At 37.5% G+C, this 15,522-nt stretch overlaps 1 protein-coding gene across 2 annotated transcripts in view; it reads left to right on the top strand.

The window, feature by feature from the left end:
• Positions 1 to 261: 261 nt before the first annotated feature.
• The window catches only part of fat2 (FAT atypical cadherin 2), a 37,179-nt gene continuing 21,918 nt past the window's right edge, over positions 262 to 15,522 (top strand). Inside the window, exons 1-9 of one of the 2 annotated variants that reach the window (XM_060884764.1) lie at positions 262 to 643; positions 3,096 to 6,389; positions 6,899 to 7,210; positions 9,271 to 9,329; positions 10,149 to 10,460; positions 10,595 to 10,805; positions 13,022 to 13,161; positions 13,511 to 13,786; positions 14,532 to 14,742. In XM_060884764.1, the coding sequence (XP_060740747.1) occupies positions 3,125 to 6,389; positions 6,899 to 7,210; positions 9,271 to 9,329; positions 10,149 to 10,460; positions 10,595 to 10,805; positions 13,022 to 13,161; positions 13,511 to 13,786; positions 14,532 to 14,742 (4,786 nt within the window). In that variant the 5' untranslated portion in view covers positions 262 to 643; positions 3,096 to 3,124. Of the gene's footprint in view, positions 661 to 3,095; positions 6,390 to 6,898; positions 7,211 to 9,270; positions 9,330 to 10,148; positions 10,461 to 10,594; positions 10,806 to 13,021; positions 13,162 to 13,510; positions 13,787 to 14,531; positions 14,743 to 15,522 lie in introns of both variants that reach the window. The other variant, XM_060884765.1, reaches the window with a different exon arrangement.

The raw sequence follows: 15,522 nt of genomic DNA, 5'->3' as shown, positions 1-15,522 counted from the left end.
CTGAAAAGATGTTAATGAAACAAAAAAATCACATCCATTGAAAATTTTAACTATTCATTGGCAGTCCTGAAAGCTATTACTGGATCTCACAAAGCAGTCTATTGCCTTTAAAGAAACTTAAGCTGTCTGATTGTAATCTTGAAGAGCAAGGAGTGAACGCTGTTAAGGTTTGCCTTAAAGTAATAAAAAAGCAGACCATGAATTTAATCCTTACTACCAGCATGGTACTGTTCTGAAAAAGGTTTCATCCACCCATAGCCCAAAGCCCAAATGCAGGAAGGCACAGAGAGATAGAAAGAAAGAGTGGGAGAGACAGACATGTGCCTGGGTGTCTGCTTGGGTGTTGGAGAGTGGAGGAGGGTGTGGGGTTGAGGGAGGGACAGATTGGGGAGGGATGAACGTCCTGAGGGAAGAAGGTGTCTCACAAGCACGGCACTCTATACCACTTTTCATTTGTGTAAAAACAGATCAGCCGGTGCAAGGAGCCCAACTGTTGGATTTGTTGGGATTTTTTCCACATTATTTTAAACTATGTTATGGACAAAAGATTACAACTTGTAACGCCACACTGGAATCTGAAATTAGCCAAGCTGTAGGGAGTTCCGGCAAAGGTTCCATGAAGAGTTTTCACTCAGGACCTCGGGTATGTCAACTATCACAGTAGGTGTGGATGTGGCTTTCAGACTTTATATCGACTCGAATATAACTGATATTGTGACTATTCCTCTCGACAATTAAGTTCAGGTCTACTGTTCTACTGTTTTGTGAAGAGAAATTCAGTAAGCAATTCATAAGTGTGTGACTTCATAGACTTAAGAAGTTTAGATGCTGTAGAAATCTGAAAGTAGAAAATACAAATTATATGTAACCGTTATGCAAACTTGCATAGTTATCATTCTTGCAATAAATGTCTCTTATTTACATAAAATATGCAAAACGTGTTTAGTTTGGTTTAAAAGAATTTACCCTGTTAGTGATTGCGTTATCACTGCAAGTAAGAAGTCTATATGCAAGTCTATATGCAGGTTTGAGCTGACCTGAGATGCACAGTTCAGATAGCAGCTTTGCAAATGATTTAAATGTCTCACTTGTCTCACTTTCAATCCAGACACATGGTTTATTTCATTTAAAATAGGCCTCACAGAAAACACTTATAAATGTAGAACAATTTGCACATCCTGAGTTGTATGTAATTCAGTGGTTATGGCTAAAGTAGGGATGAAGTTATTCTTTGGATGATTTCTTAACATCTCATTCATAAGAAAGTAAACAAAATCCAAATATATTTGAACAAAAACGTAATAAGGTTTGTCCTTTTGTACTAAAAACTAAAGATGATATGATGGTGTATTTGGTTAATAAAATCATTTGCTCACTTTTTTTTAGGTCAAAATAAAACAAAACAAATCAAAACAAAAAAGAATCTGTCAAATGGTTTGTCCTAAGTGTCATTTTTGTGGTCTGTTCTTGGTCATACTGGTCATTACGGTACTGGTTAAAGAGGCAAATAAGGCTCTGTTAGGTGCTTTAAGTGCAACAGAATGAAGTTGCTAATGAAATTGCTTTACATTCATTTTGTTATGTAAAAGCTTAATCTAGTTATAATATCTGATATATATATATATATATATACGTATATATATATATATATATATATATATATATATATATATATATATATATATATACATATATATATATATATATATATATATATATATATATGTATATATATATATATATATATATATATATATATTAGTAGGTCTCTGGTTTAAGCACATGGCCTCCTGTTGCTTCCGAAGTATTAGCATGATATAGCCAATAAAACTGATAATATTTATTATAATAATTAGTTATAATATTTAATATAAAAGATCCTGAATTCTTTTTTCTATGAAAATGAAAATGACAAACCCTAATGGGTTTGATTTGAAACTAACGTCTTAGATTATTTTGATAGATACTTCTAGTGCTACTACTGAATATCATTTTTGCTTTACATCTTTACTTTTCAGGAGGTTCTGCATATATATGTATTAATATATCAAAAATCATGCTAAAGCACTCAAATTGTAAGTATTATAACAGAATTTGTTAGATACTAGTGATAGTGCTAGTAACAAATATCGTAATTTACTATTGTTTTTTTCTATACAGTATATATGAAAAAAAACCTGTTATTTAAAAAACGTTCTTAGTGAATAATATGAACATATTTTATATACACAAGCTATATCATAAGAGGATACAGAGTAAGCATAGAAACAATTATTTTAAAGTTAATAGATTAGTCCTTGCTATGACCTACTCTATTTAAAAGTCATGATGAACTATGTAGATGTGTAGTATAAGAATGGTAATACAGATCAGCTTCTCACATACAAATAGTTAATATAATACCAATATGTAGGAGCAGAACCACCATTTTTATTCATATCTGCCTGCATGCCTTCAAACTTTAGCTATGGGGTTAAAAGCTGGTCTGAGCATGTGGCTACAGGTAGCTGATACTGTAGACTATGACTAGGAGTAAGGACACAAGACACATCCTGTTACAAACAGATATGTGCAATTGCTTAATCACTCGCTCTGCCACTTTTATAACCCGAAATTGCCCTGGAGAGGTGCACAGTTTTGCATATACAGCCCACAGTTTATATTTCAACTACACAGCCAAAAGTAACAAGCAAACGCTCAAGTGTTATCAAAAATATACTTCACAAACAGAAAACAAAAGAGAGATAAAAAGATAACAGAGGAAAGGGTATTTATTATATTTACCTTTTTTTGGTGGGGGACTACAGGAAATAAAATGTCTATATAATTTTTTTAGAAGATGGTGAAATGATTGGAGTCAAAGAGAACAGACCTGTTGAACACATGGTTCTTCATAAGCTCGCACAATAAAATGTTGCTTTTGTCTAGGCATGTTAGAACAGGAGTGCGAATACCTGCCTGTGGGCTTTCACTTGGTGTGTGTGTGTGTGTGTGTTTGTGTGTGTGTGTGTATGTGTATGTGCATTTGTGATCCTGACCATAGTGAAATTCTCACAAACATAGCACACACAAACTTATTTTTCTTGTATTTTCAGGTCTGAAGGTCCATGAGGAGCCACTGAGAATGGCCTTGAAAGAGAGGTCTAAACTGCTCAGCCTTCTAGCAGTCCTACTGCACATATCCAGATGTCAGGGGAGCCTTGGAAAAGACGGCTCCCCTCTGAGGTTCACCCATCACTTATATAATGCCACCATTAATGAGAACTCTGCCCCCCGGACCTATGTGGAGAGTCCCATACGAATGGGCATTGTAGTTTCTGATCCTTTATGGAACATCAAGTACAAAATTGTCGCTGGTGATGATGATGGCCTTTTCAAGGCAGAGGAGTTAACCGTAGGGGATTTCAGCTTTCTGAGGATCGCAACCGGCAGTGGCAGCTCTGTCTCTCCTGTACTGCTCAACCGAGAAGTACGAGATGCCTACACGCTGACTGTTGAAGCTAATGAGAACTCCTATGAGTATCAGACCAGAACAAAAGTACTGATCCAGGTCCTTGATAGAAATGACCTTAAACCCCTGTTCTACCCTGCTTCTTACAACGTGGTCATTAGAGAGGACACTGCTGTAAAATCGACCGTGGTGAGAGTAACTGCAACAGATGCTGACACTGGTAGCAATGGTGAATTTTATTACTCCTTCACTACTAGATCACATCCATTTGCTGTGGATCCTTTCACGGGCACTGTCATACTTGTTAAAATGCTTAATGCCAGTCTGAGCAACAGATATGATCTCACAATTCTGGCTGAGGACAGGACGAAGAAAATCTCTGGTGTCCAGAAGTTTGGAAATGTGGCAACGGTGGTCGTAAATGTTGAAAAGACCACAGACAATTTTACTCTTATTTCACCTATGACTTCAGAGGCTCCTCAAATGGATGCTGAAAGAATAAGCGTGAACATCAAGCTAGAGCCTCATGTGAAAGCACGGGCTGTCTCTTTGAGCATAGTTGCAGGAGATACAGAGAAGGATTTTGAGATTATTCCACCTGCCTTCCACGGTAATGGCTTTCAATTGGTCTCAATAAAACGGATTAACTGGGCAGAAAACACACATGGATTAAATGTTTCCCTTCAGGTGAAAGACAGAAGTAATCCCCCTTTGCTAACACCGATTAAGGAAATTTATATTCCGTCCCCCCAATTCACCTCACCGAACATCCAGCAGAGGATATATCAAGTAAGCCTTAGTGAATTTTCCCCACCAAAAACCCATGTACTTAAAGTATCTGTCCTGCCACAATTAGCAAATATCACATACCACATAAAAAATAACCAGGATAGCCACAAATTCAAAATGAATCCCAAAACTGGCATTATTGTCACGACTGAGCATTTTGACTTCGAAAAGAAATCTCATTATGAGTTTGATGTCACAGTCATTCCTGGTGAAACTGAAGCTCATGTTATAGTCGACGTAACTGATGAGAATGACAACGCTCCGTCATTTACCTCACCCTCATACCAGGCCACTGTGCAAGAAAATGTTCCGATAGGAACTAGCGTCTTAACCATCACCGCTATCGATGTGGACAGGGACAACAATGGTTTTGTCAACTATGCAATTGCAAACACAGCTCCACTACCTTTTGTCATAGATCCATTAACAGGAGTCATTTCTACCTCTGAAGAGCTTGACTATGAGCTAATGAAAAGGTGGTACCATCTCAGGATCTGGGCTTCTGACAGTGGAAGTCCCTTTAATCGTGTAAATGAGTGTGCTGTGACTATAACTATGATTAACATGAATGACAACATTCCACTTTTTGAAAAGGTGGCGTGCAACGTCTCCATACCACGAGATTTAAAAGTTGGAAACAGCATTGTTGATATTTTTGCTGTTGATTATGATGAGCTAGAGCAAATACATTACAGAATCCAGTCAGGAAATGAGGATAAATTATTTACAATTAACGCTGTTACTGGCAGCATCAGTCTAGCTCAACCTATTCCCAATGAAATTCTAGCAAGAAAACACGCTTCATTTAACCTACAAATAACAGCAACTGATGGAAAGTATAGCACAGAGTCCACTACCGTTACTGTAGATATAACAGACAAAGGAAAGGAAGTTATAAGCCACTGTCAGGAAACTGGAGTGTCCCGGCAGCTGACTGAGAAGCTGATTGAATCCATCAAGCCTGTCCTCTCTGCCCAAGAGGAAGAAACCTTCTCTGATGTCCATATAATCAATCATCACTCTCCAAAGTTTGCTCTTACCATGCCAAGCTCCATTGATGTCAGGGAAGATTTTGCTCTCAATGTGTCCATATTACACTTTAAGGCCACTGATAATGACAGTGGATTTAATGGCTGGCTTGTCTATGCAATTTCAAGTGGTAATGAAGACGGATGTTTCACAATTGACATGAACACAGGAGAACTAAAACTGATCTGTCCATTAGACAGAGAAACTAAACAATTCTATATTCTGAACATAACTGTGTATGACTTAGGTACTCCACAAATATCTGCCTGGAAATTGCTTGCTGTAAATGTCCTAGATGCAAATGACAATCCACCTTTATTTTCTCAACCAAGATATGTTCTGAATATCCCTGAAAACACAGAGATTGACAAAAGTATCTTTAAAGTGCATGCAGTGGATTATGACCTAGATGACAATGGAGTGATCAAATATTCCTTGTTAACATTTACTAACTTGTTCAAAGTTAATGAAATCTCTGGGGAGGTGAGTGTGAAAGGCATTTTGGACAGAGAGACCTTCCCCAGATATGACTTAAAGATTGAAGCCAGGGATGAAGCGAAAGAGGACCCTCAGCTTATCTCAACAGCAGATTTAGTGGTTGTCCTTGAAGATATCAATGATAATCCTCCTGTGTTTACACCTAAGGTCTACAGGATTAAAGTTCCTGAAGATGCCCCTCAAGGCACAGTCCTGTTATGGGTTGAAAGCTATGACTTAGATTTGGGCAGTGGAGGCACTGTAAGCTATAATCTAAAGAACAGTGAACGAGGCACATTTTTCTTGGACACAGCCACAGGATTACTGACTCTTGAGAAGGAACTGGACTTTGAGAGAAAACAGTTATATAATCTAACAGTTCGTGCTGTGGACCATGGAAAACCCAGGTCCTTGTCATCCTCATGTTTTATAGAAGTTGAAGTGCTGGATGTCAATGAAAATCTGAATGCACCAGTTTTCAGCTCATTTGTGCACAATGCTTCAGTTGTGGAAGATGCCAAAATAGGCACGTCAGTCCTGACTGTGACGGCAGTGGATAAAGATCTGGGCAAAGATGGTGTCGTTAGATATCACATTCATGATGGGACAGGACTTGGTGTCTTTATCATTGACGAAGAAACAGGTACACATTGTTGATTACTACATTCATGTCACATTCATAATAATTTATTCCACTCAATCTAATATATTCACTGTATTCATCTTATATCTCTATCTGATTGTTTTTATATCACAGCAATTTACCAATGATTAAAATGTTTAACACATCATATATTTTAACTACGCTTAATTACATTTTTGTTATGGAATACTGTATTGTGTTACTGAGAAATTACAAAATGACAAGTTGTCTGTCCTGAAGACTTTCCCGTGTTTGAAAACTTTGAAGTGTTGTCTCTGGACACTCCTTTTACAATACTGTTAAATATTATATAAATCTCCTAGCTTACCCATATCTGTGTTTATTGTTTTCATTGTGTTAAATTCAAAAGAATTTAAAGTGGTATAAAACCTCAGGCGAAATATCATGTTTGACTGTGATGATCATAGAGTAGTGACAGAGAATGTGTTTGTATATTATTATTTATAATACACCTCAGTAATTGGAAACTGTACGATTCTCTGTTGCAGGAGTCATTCAGCTGGCAGACCCAGTGGACAGGGAGGCTGTAACACACTACTGGTTGACGGTATATGCCACTGATCTAGGCACTATTCCCCAACTGGCCTGGACAGAAGTCTATATTGAAGTTTTGGATATCAATGACAATTCTCCTGAGCTGTCCCAACCTATCTACTTCGCTTCAATCAAAGAAAACTTGCCTAGAGACCAATTTGTGTTGAAAGTTGCCGCCACAGATGTGGACAAGTCATCTGAGGGGAAGATAACATTCCAAATCCCGGATTCTCAGAGAACGTATTTTGACATCAGTCCAAAGACAGGTATTATATAACTTAAAAGTTTTTACTCATTCATTCATCTTCTACCGCTTATCCGAACTACCTCGGGTCACGGGGAGCCTGTGCCTATCTCAGGCGTCATCGGGCATCAAGGCAGGATACACCCTGGACGGAGTGCCAACCCATCGCAGGGCACACACACATTCACTCACGCAATCACACACTAGGGACAATTTTCCAGAGATGCCAATCAACCTACCATGCATGTCTTTGGACCGGGGGAGGAAACCGGAGTACCCGGAGGAAACCCCCGAGGCACGGGGAGAACATGCAAACTCCACACACACAAGGTGGAGGTGGGAATCGAACCCCGACCCTGGAGGTGTGAGGCGAACGTGCTAACCACTATGAGCTACTTAATTGCAGTGATGAGTCGTGCAGAAGTTGTCTGTTTTGAGACAATGTATTTTATCAGATCTACTACAAACGATTAGAGTCGAAAAATAACCTGCAGCATTTAATCATTCCAACAAGTTTAGACACAGACAAGGTGTAACCAAGGTGTACCGAAAGAAGTACATACTGTAGACTTCTAAAAAAAATTACAGTGTGCAAAATGCTATTATTCTATAGAAACCGTAATGCAAGTCCCTGGAGCAGGAAAAAAGTTTCTAAAACACTTTATCTCTGGTCTATGATTGCAATATTACAACAGGTCTCAGTCAGAGCCTTTGAAGTGTGTCTAGAAAATTAGAAGAACATTAACCAACATAACAAGCTTGTACATGTCCGTTCACAGCTTCTCATTTCTTTGTTGCTTCATAAGCTCCACCCCGGGCTAAACAAGACCACGCACACCTCACGAGAAACCTGTAATGTGAATTCAACGAACAAATGTCTGTTGCACATGGTGGAAGGCTCCAAATCCTTTTTTTGCTTTGTTTTTTCTGGGGCTGATCATTTTAGAGTAATCCTCATCACTGTACTTTGAAGCATTGTATAGCAGTCTGTACAATCATTGCCAAGTTATGAAGTTTAAATGATTAAAGGAAAAGTCAAACAAAAAACTGTAGACACTGTACAAAAGACCAAAGGATAAAAAAAGTTAACTGTCTGTATGTAAAGATATGATGTCTGAAGCCAAATTGGCACTAAATAATATGACTTTTAACTTGTATCTTATTCAGATCTTTTTTTCAGGCAAATGATGTTGGCAATGCCAGTAGCTCCATGCTAGAACAGGGCCTAGATGACTCATATCCACAGAGACCAGCGTGACGAAGCTAACTGACTTAAAGGCTTAGTGTAGCAAAATCTTCTCATTTCGGATAAGCGTAATAAGTGGAATTGCTAAAGACAAACAAATCTGGAGTATATTGAGATTAGAGCCTCATCTCACAACTGACTCAATCTGACTCATATACTAGTGAAAATGGTTGGTTGAACTGGCTGATTTTGTATTTAAGCAACAACTTTGCTTGCAGTCCTGTATATTTTAGATTCATTTCCCAAATTCTGCAAACAATGAAGTTGAAGTGATTTTACAGGTGTATAGTAATTCTAAAGCCATGCCAAACTGACATCTGCCTAAATACAGTGTACTGTTAAAGCCCAGCAGGGTTTGTTTAGAGTGCTGTAAAGGCAGAAGCACCCTGCTGGTAACTGCTCCTCTGTCTTGTACAAATCACACCCTGACTACAAAGATAATTACATATAGCAATGCTGGATAAAATACTTTTGACTGTGCATTTACTTTTCTTTTGCCAAAGAGTTCCAGCACTACCGTATCTGTGTCCTTATAGCATATTTCTTACTTGAAAAAACATGCCGGTTCAGCCCGTGGTACTTGTTGGGACACCTCTGCTTTTTGATGTGACTCCCTATTAATAATAAGTTTCTTTATTGTTAATGGAAAGACCTGGGTTTTCCATTGGCAACTGCAATAACTTTGGACAGCAGAGCAAGATAAACACTGAAAGCAAATCTGTAGGTAGTGAGAGTGAAACCCTCATTCTGAGGACTGCAAACAGGTGTGCCTTCCAACTGAGTGCCATATCATTGATTAGCTTGTCTGCTCTTTTCCTCTTCCTGTGTTTGCTTAGGTGTGATCAGCACTGTCTCAGCCCTGGATCGTGAACAAAGAGCAGAGCACATTATTGAGGTGATCTTCCCTGCTTGTTCTTTCTATCTTTGTTATTTAGTTGTCGCTTATTGGGAAACGTCTGATCATTTCTGATCGTTTCTGATCAAACAACGGTTGAAGACCTACTTCTTCATGAAATACTTGAAGTAGAGCTTTCTCCCCAGTTTGTTTGACGTGTATATTAATAAACAACTTAAAAGCACTTTTGTACCTTACTCTTGATAAGGGCGCCTGCCAAATGCTGTAAATGTAAATGTAAATTTCTCTTGTTATTCTTGTTTTATAGCTTAACATATACTTTTACTGATTATGGCCTTATTTGGAAATGGAAACTTTATGTCTTGACCATAAATATGAAGTATAGTATGCAAGAGTCTAGAAAAGTTGGCTATCTATTGCTGGCTGTAATCATAGTTGTAATAAACACATTATTGTTGCAAATCTGGTATCCATTTGAAATATGATTTCTTTATTTTTTTTTATACTAGATATTTAGTGCATACACTGTTAATTAGCTTTAGCCACAAACGTAACCAAGTAAACTGAGCTCATGAAATCATAATGTACTCATGATATGTAGACTATTTTACTAACCATTAAATTTGGTATTCAGAGTTCTTGAGCTGCAAATGTTTTTATCTTATGCTTAACACAACTCTGATACAACTCTCACTGTGCTCTGAGCAGAAGAAGTTTGAAAGAAGTTGTTTGGACTTAAACTGTACCTTAATATACCAAGAATGACCATGGAAGCTAATGGTCCTAAGTATAAAAATATCATCTACATGTTATGCATAGCCTTGATTATAATCACCGGTGTTATCTCTGTTTGTGTAGGTGATTGCATCAGATAATGGAGATCCTCCACTGCGCTCAACAGCTACAGTGGTCATTCAGGTGATAGACGAAAATGACAACACCCCTCAATTCAGTCACAAGCTTTCTCAGGTCCAACTGCCTGAATGGAAGGACAAGGTATTATCCCAGGAAGTCTACAGAATGATTGCACGTGATAAAGATGATGGACCAAACAGCCAGATCACTTACAGTCTGGAGGATAGCGTGGAGGATCGATATGAAATCCACCCCAGCACAGGGGTGGTGACTGTCAGGGGGGTGTTTGCACGAGGCAACTACAGCATCCTAACGGTACAAAATGACAAATAATAATATTGTTAAGACTTTATATTATTGGAAACTCACAATGTGTTTTATACATTTAACAATTATTTTTTAAATAGGGGACTCTAACTTGCCCTGTTTTTATGTCTCTTGTGTCTCAGATAAAAGCAACAGATCATGGCAGTCCTGCAAAAAGTTCAAAAGCACGTCTACATGTTGAATGGCTGCCGCAACCAGAACCCAGTTCTGAGTCTCTAGCTTTTGACGAGGCCCACTTCACCTTTGCTGTCATGGAGTCAGATCCTGTCACTCATATGGTGGGAATCATTAGCACCGAGATCACACAGAGCCTCCTCTTGTTCGACATTGTAGGTAAGTACACTGGTATCATCCTGTCTTCCTATTCCAACATGCCTCAGTAACCACAAACACGGCAGCCTGGCGAGAACACAGTCCACTGTTTGTGTCAACATAATCCTGTGTCTGTGACAGCTGCCAGATCTGGAAAAGCTAAAACAAATGTCATTGTTGTAGAAGCCTATTGTTCCTTTATAAGAAAAGCATAATGTTTGATAAGGATTATAATAATCTATATGGGGACTTTTGTGGTGTTTGCACTACACTGACAATGCTAATCAGTGAAAAATCACATATTTATAACATAATTTATATCAGTGAAAAAGTATTGCACACATTTCGGGGATTGAAATATGTTCTCCTCATGCCTGTGTGAGTTCTCTAGTTTCCCCTACCTCACAAAAACATGCCAGTAAGTGAATTGGCTGTACTAAATCCCCCTGCAGTGTGACAATGTGTGTGCATGGTTGCCTGTGATGGACTGCTGTCACATCCAGGGTACATTTCTACCATTGCTCCTCAGGTCCAGTAAGCAGCTGTATATTTACATCAGAATTAAATAATAGATATTTCAGTCATCACCCTTTTTACTATATATATAAATGAATTCAGTGTGGTTGTGGTTGTTGTGTGTGTGTACATACTTATCAGTTAACATTATATTGTGGTTAATAGTAAATTATGAAACAGCTTTATGAATTGTGATTATTTGGTCATCAAAGTGATAATCAGGAATTGCTGTGCGAATAAGATCATAGATGCCGATTTCTAGTTTTCTATTATGTAATGTAAATATTAGCTAAGCAAATGTTAAAGGCTCCTAACAAATTCACATTATGCTATTATTGCTCTTAGTGCCCTTACCCTAAACACTTGTGATATTTGTGCTAAGCGCATCATATATAGAATGCAAAGGGTTACTGGCCATGTGCTTTTGAGTGCTTAGCTGTAGGTACCAAACCAGGAGCAGAGCTGAACCATGACATATTTTCTTAGAAGCCAGGCCAAAGTCCCCAGTCTCCGGACAGCAGGGTGACCAGAGCCATCCAAATGCCAGTGATCAGCTTATGATCAGCTTCCAACCACCTGCAACTCTTCAGATAGAGATGAGAGTCAGGAAAATAGTCAGCAGCAAGAGAAGGAACTGCTGGAAACAATGCTTATCCTTATGTGTAATGTTTCTGTGATAAAAGAAACTACTAGATAAAAAACACAATAATACATCCACTACAGAAGAAAAGAAAAGTGAAAAGCTGGAGTAAATCAATATATGTACATTTAACACTGAGGTCATGCTGTGAATATATAGCAAACAAAGTATGTTATCAAAGGTTACTCAGTGAAATATGCTGAAGCCAAATGCATTAAGCTCAGTCACTTTTAAATCTATATAAAATGATCTTATAAGAAATTATGTAACCAAGTCATATATTTTCCAAAACAGAAATCTGCTAGTGCTCTACTCTATTTTCTATAAAGTGTGTGCCTTCACTGTGCTACTGAAATACTTTGATACTGCGAATACTTATTTATTGATTAAAAAACATTGTCCATTTCAAAACACATACCTTCCTTGGAAATGCCCTAAAAGCCACCAGTGATATAAGTCAGCTCAGCATTAACCACAATTTGTCACAGTCACAGAATTGCTAAAAGGGAGTTCTTTTTTTTCACTCTACAGAAATCAATTTAGAATGAATGAATAATGTGGGATAAATTAAAGACCCATCCAGAAGCTTTAGCCTTACTAAAATAACACCACTGTTCCTTCATAAGGTGGATTCCTTAATAAACACCATCTGCCAAAGCAGGCATGAGTTTAACCCCCACTGATTAAAAGGGCTGGTCTGAGAATTTTCATGCCAAATATTTTTTCAGAATCAAATATTTTTCTTGCACACTTTGAACGTCATGGAGAGCATAGTATATGACATCTTTTGGTCATAATTTAGATGACGGAAATGATAATGGTTAATGCTGAGGTCTACTACACTAGAGTGGATGTCAATTAAACATCAATAGTGTGGACTGTGGACAAAGAATCCACCTGTCACTCTACTTTTATTTAACTCAATTAAGACTGGAAACCATCCCATGCCTCATTGTCATAATATTTTTTACACTTCAGTCATCCATAAAGTATGATGAGAAACAATGACAAATACTCTTCATATGCTCTGTGACGTCTTTGATGGGTCTGGTGTTAACACAATTCTGATATCATCTCTTAGGTGGCGATGAAGATCAGGACTTTTACATCGATAAAAACACTGGAAGTATTGTGATAGCTAGACAATTGGATGCTGGCAAAATGTCGAATTATAACCTTACTGTCAGTGTTACGGATGGCTTTCAGACCATAACAACTCAGGTAAGATCATGTGTGAAAACATTAAACTCACTATAACTATCACTCTCACAAAACAGAGAGTATTTTTTTTTGCCTCTGGCAAAGTTTTTATCTGTCAGAAACATAGGAACAGTGAAGAAATTTCACTTCGCAGAAAAAACTGTGAAAAAAAAACAGACATGGACCAGCTAGTTAATGTGCTTACAAACCTCCAAAAGAGAGGTCAATTTTACAAAAAGAATGGTTTTAGATTTTTTATACTACTAAATAAATCAATTATTTTGAAATATATTTCACATATATGGGATTTGTTAGAAACTATTTGAACAAACTAACCATCATTGCATTTTTACCATCTTAACAAACACAGGCATTCATCCGAGTGCTTGACATGAACGAGCATCGACCCATGTTCCTGAAAAGTATGTATGAGGTGAGCGTTCCAGAGGACACGACTCCATGGAAGGAGATACTGCAGATCAGTGCCCAGGATTCAGACATCAACAGCAGGATCATTTATTCGATCCATAGTAGTCTTAATCCAGACAGCCTTAAACATTTCCAGCTGGATCCAAAGAGTGGAGTTCTTGTCTTAACCAAGGAGCTTGACTATGAGGCCATCACCACACACAGTCTTCTTGTGATGGTAAAATAATTTTTATCTCCTAACATGTTAAAACTAAGCTTACAGAGCAGATTTGTTCAAGTTATATTAGATGATAGTTGAGCAATTAAAATGTAGGAATTATGGCAGTGACAAATGTTGGGTCTGGGCCCAGGCACATGCACAGGGAATGTAGTTTGTGTGTGGTGGATGCACATAAAACAGGTTTAAACTATAACCAGTACAGAAATGACAGTTAAAAACATCTTGGATTGTCATAGCTATTTATAAGGGATTATTTCTCTAATGATTTGGAGTCTACACACAATTCAGAGTCTTGTCTCTGCCTGCTGTGCTTGATCATCTCCTCAGATTTTACACATGCCCATATGTAATTGACACATAACTGGTAAATGAAATTGGGCTGATCTGCTATTCATATGGATATATCTGCAGCTCTCACAGATGCCTTGCTATTCAGGTACAGAATTGCTCACATAAATGCAGATGGTTTTATTTTTAAAAAAAAGTGAGGGTAAATATGTCAAACAAAGATTGAGAAAAATGTTTTCTCAGATATTTCTATGGATTTAATTAGAACATTTCTGAACAAATAGGAAGAATTAGAAAACACAGTAGTATGAATATTTAAGCCATAAAATGGTAATTACAATTAAATTAGCGAATACAAATAACCTTTAAATACAGCAGCGACCCTGGGTGACAAGACTTTCAAGACTTACATCAAAACTCTAAGACAAATAAAAAGATCTATGCTTTTTTTAAGGTTCGAGATCAAGAGATCCCTGTGAAGAGGAACTTTGTGAAAGCGGTAGTGCATGTGGAAGACTGTAATGACTACACACCCACATTCATGAGCACTCCTTATGAGGGAATCATCAGTAACTTGGCTCCAACTGGGACAGAGGTGCTACGAGTTAAAGCTTTGGATAAAGACAAAGGCAGTAATGCTGAGATTGTCTACTCTATTCACTCAGGTAAGAATATAAGAGCTACAGTTTTATGTCTCTGGTCTATATTATGGCTGTAAACAGCTATAGGAAATCAATCCATATCTATAATTATTGTGCCTTAAATGCTAGCAAGTAAAATATGAGGATTGTCTGCTATAGTGAATGTTCTAATGTATCATCATAGATACACATCATATAAAATAAATGCTTAAGTACTAATAGAAAACTAAAATCATTATTAAAAACAAATTTAAGCTATATTTATTTAAATATATGCTGTTTGGCAGAATCTAGAATGACTTACAGAAGTGCTTTGAAGTATCTGTCAATAAATACATCCTCAAATTAGTTCACTATGTCATAGAGTAAGAGTTCTATTAATCTGGAAATGCTGTGTGGTTGGTATGCAAAAAAAAACCCAACAAACAAATAAATAAAAGCACACTGTTTACGAGCTTCAGGTGTAAACTTCTGGTGCCCAAAGTTCCCTTGGTTAGACTCCAGACTCCTTGTGTAGGATAAGTGGTACCTAAAAAGGATGGGTAGAACAACTAAATCTAATTTAAGCCCTTTGTGAAGTGTCAGGTTGTCATTTGAATACAGCCAGTGACTGTTTGGACATCTAAGGAAAGTTTGTACAACAATCTAGGAGTCTGAACAGAGAAGATCCTTGATACCTCAGCAACTGAACTCAGATTACTAGAGAAATATGACCTTGGTATTAAAACATACGCATCATGCAGAGGCATACTGGAATTTTCATATAAACCTAGTAACAGTGTATAAAAAGAAATTCTATTTTTC

The sequence above is a fragment of the Tachysurus vachellii genome, chromosome 13 (genome assembly GCF_030014155.1).
Source record: "Tachysurus vachellii isolate PV-2020 chromosome 13, HZAU_Pvac_v1, whole genome shotgun sequence".
NCBI lineage: Eukaryota > Metazoa > Chordata > Actinopteri > Siluriformes > Bagridae > Tachysurus > Tachysurus vachellii.
Note: the sequence above shows the minus strand (reverse complement) of the source record. Positions and strands in the feature narration are given on the sequence as shown.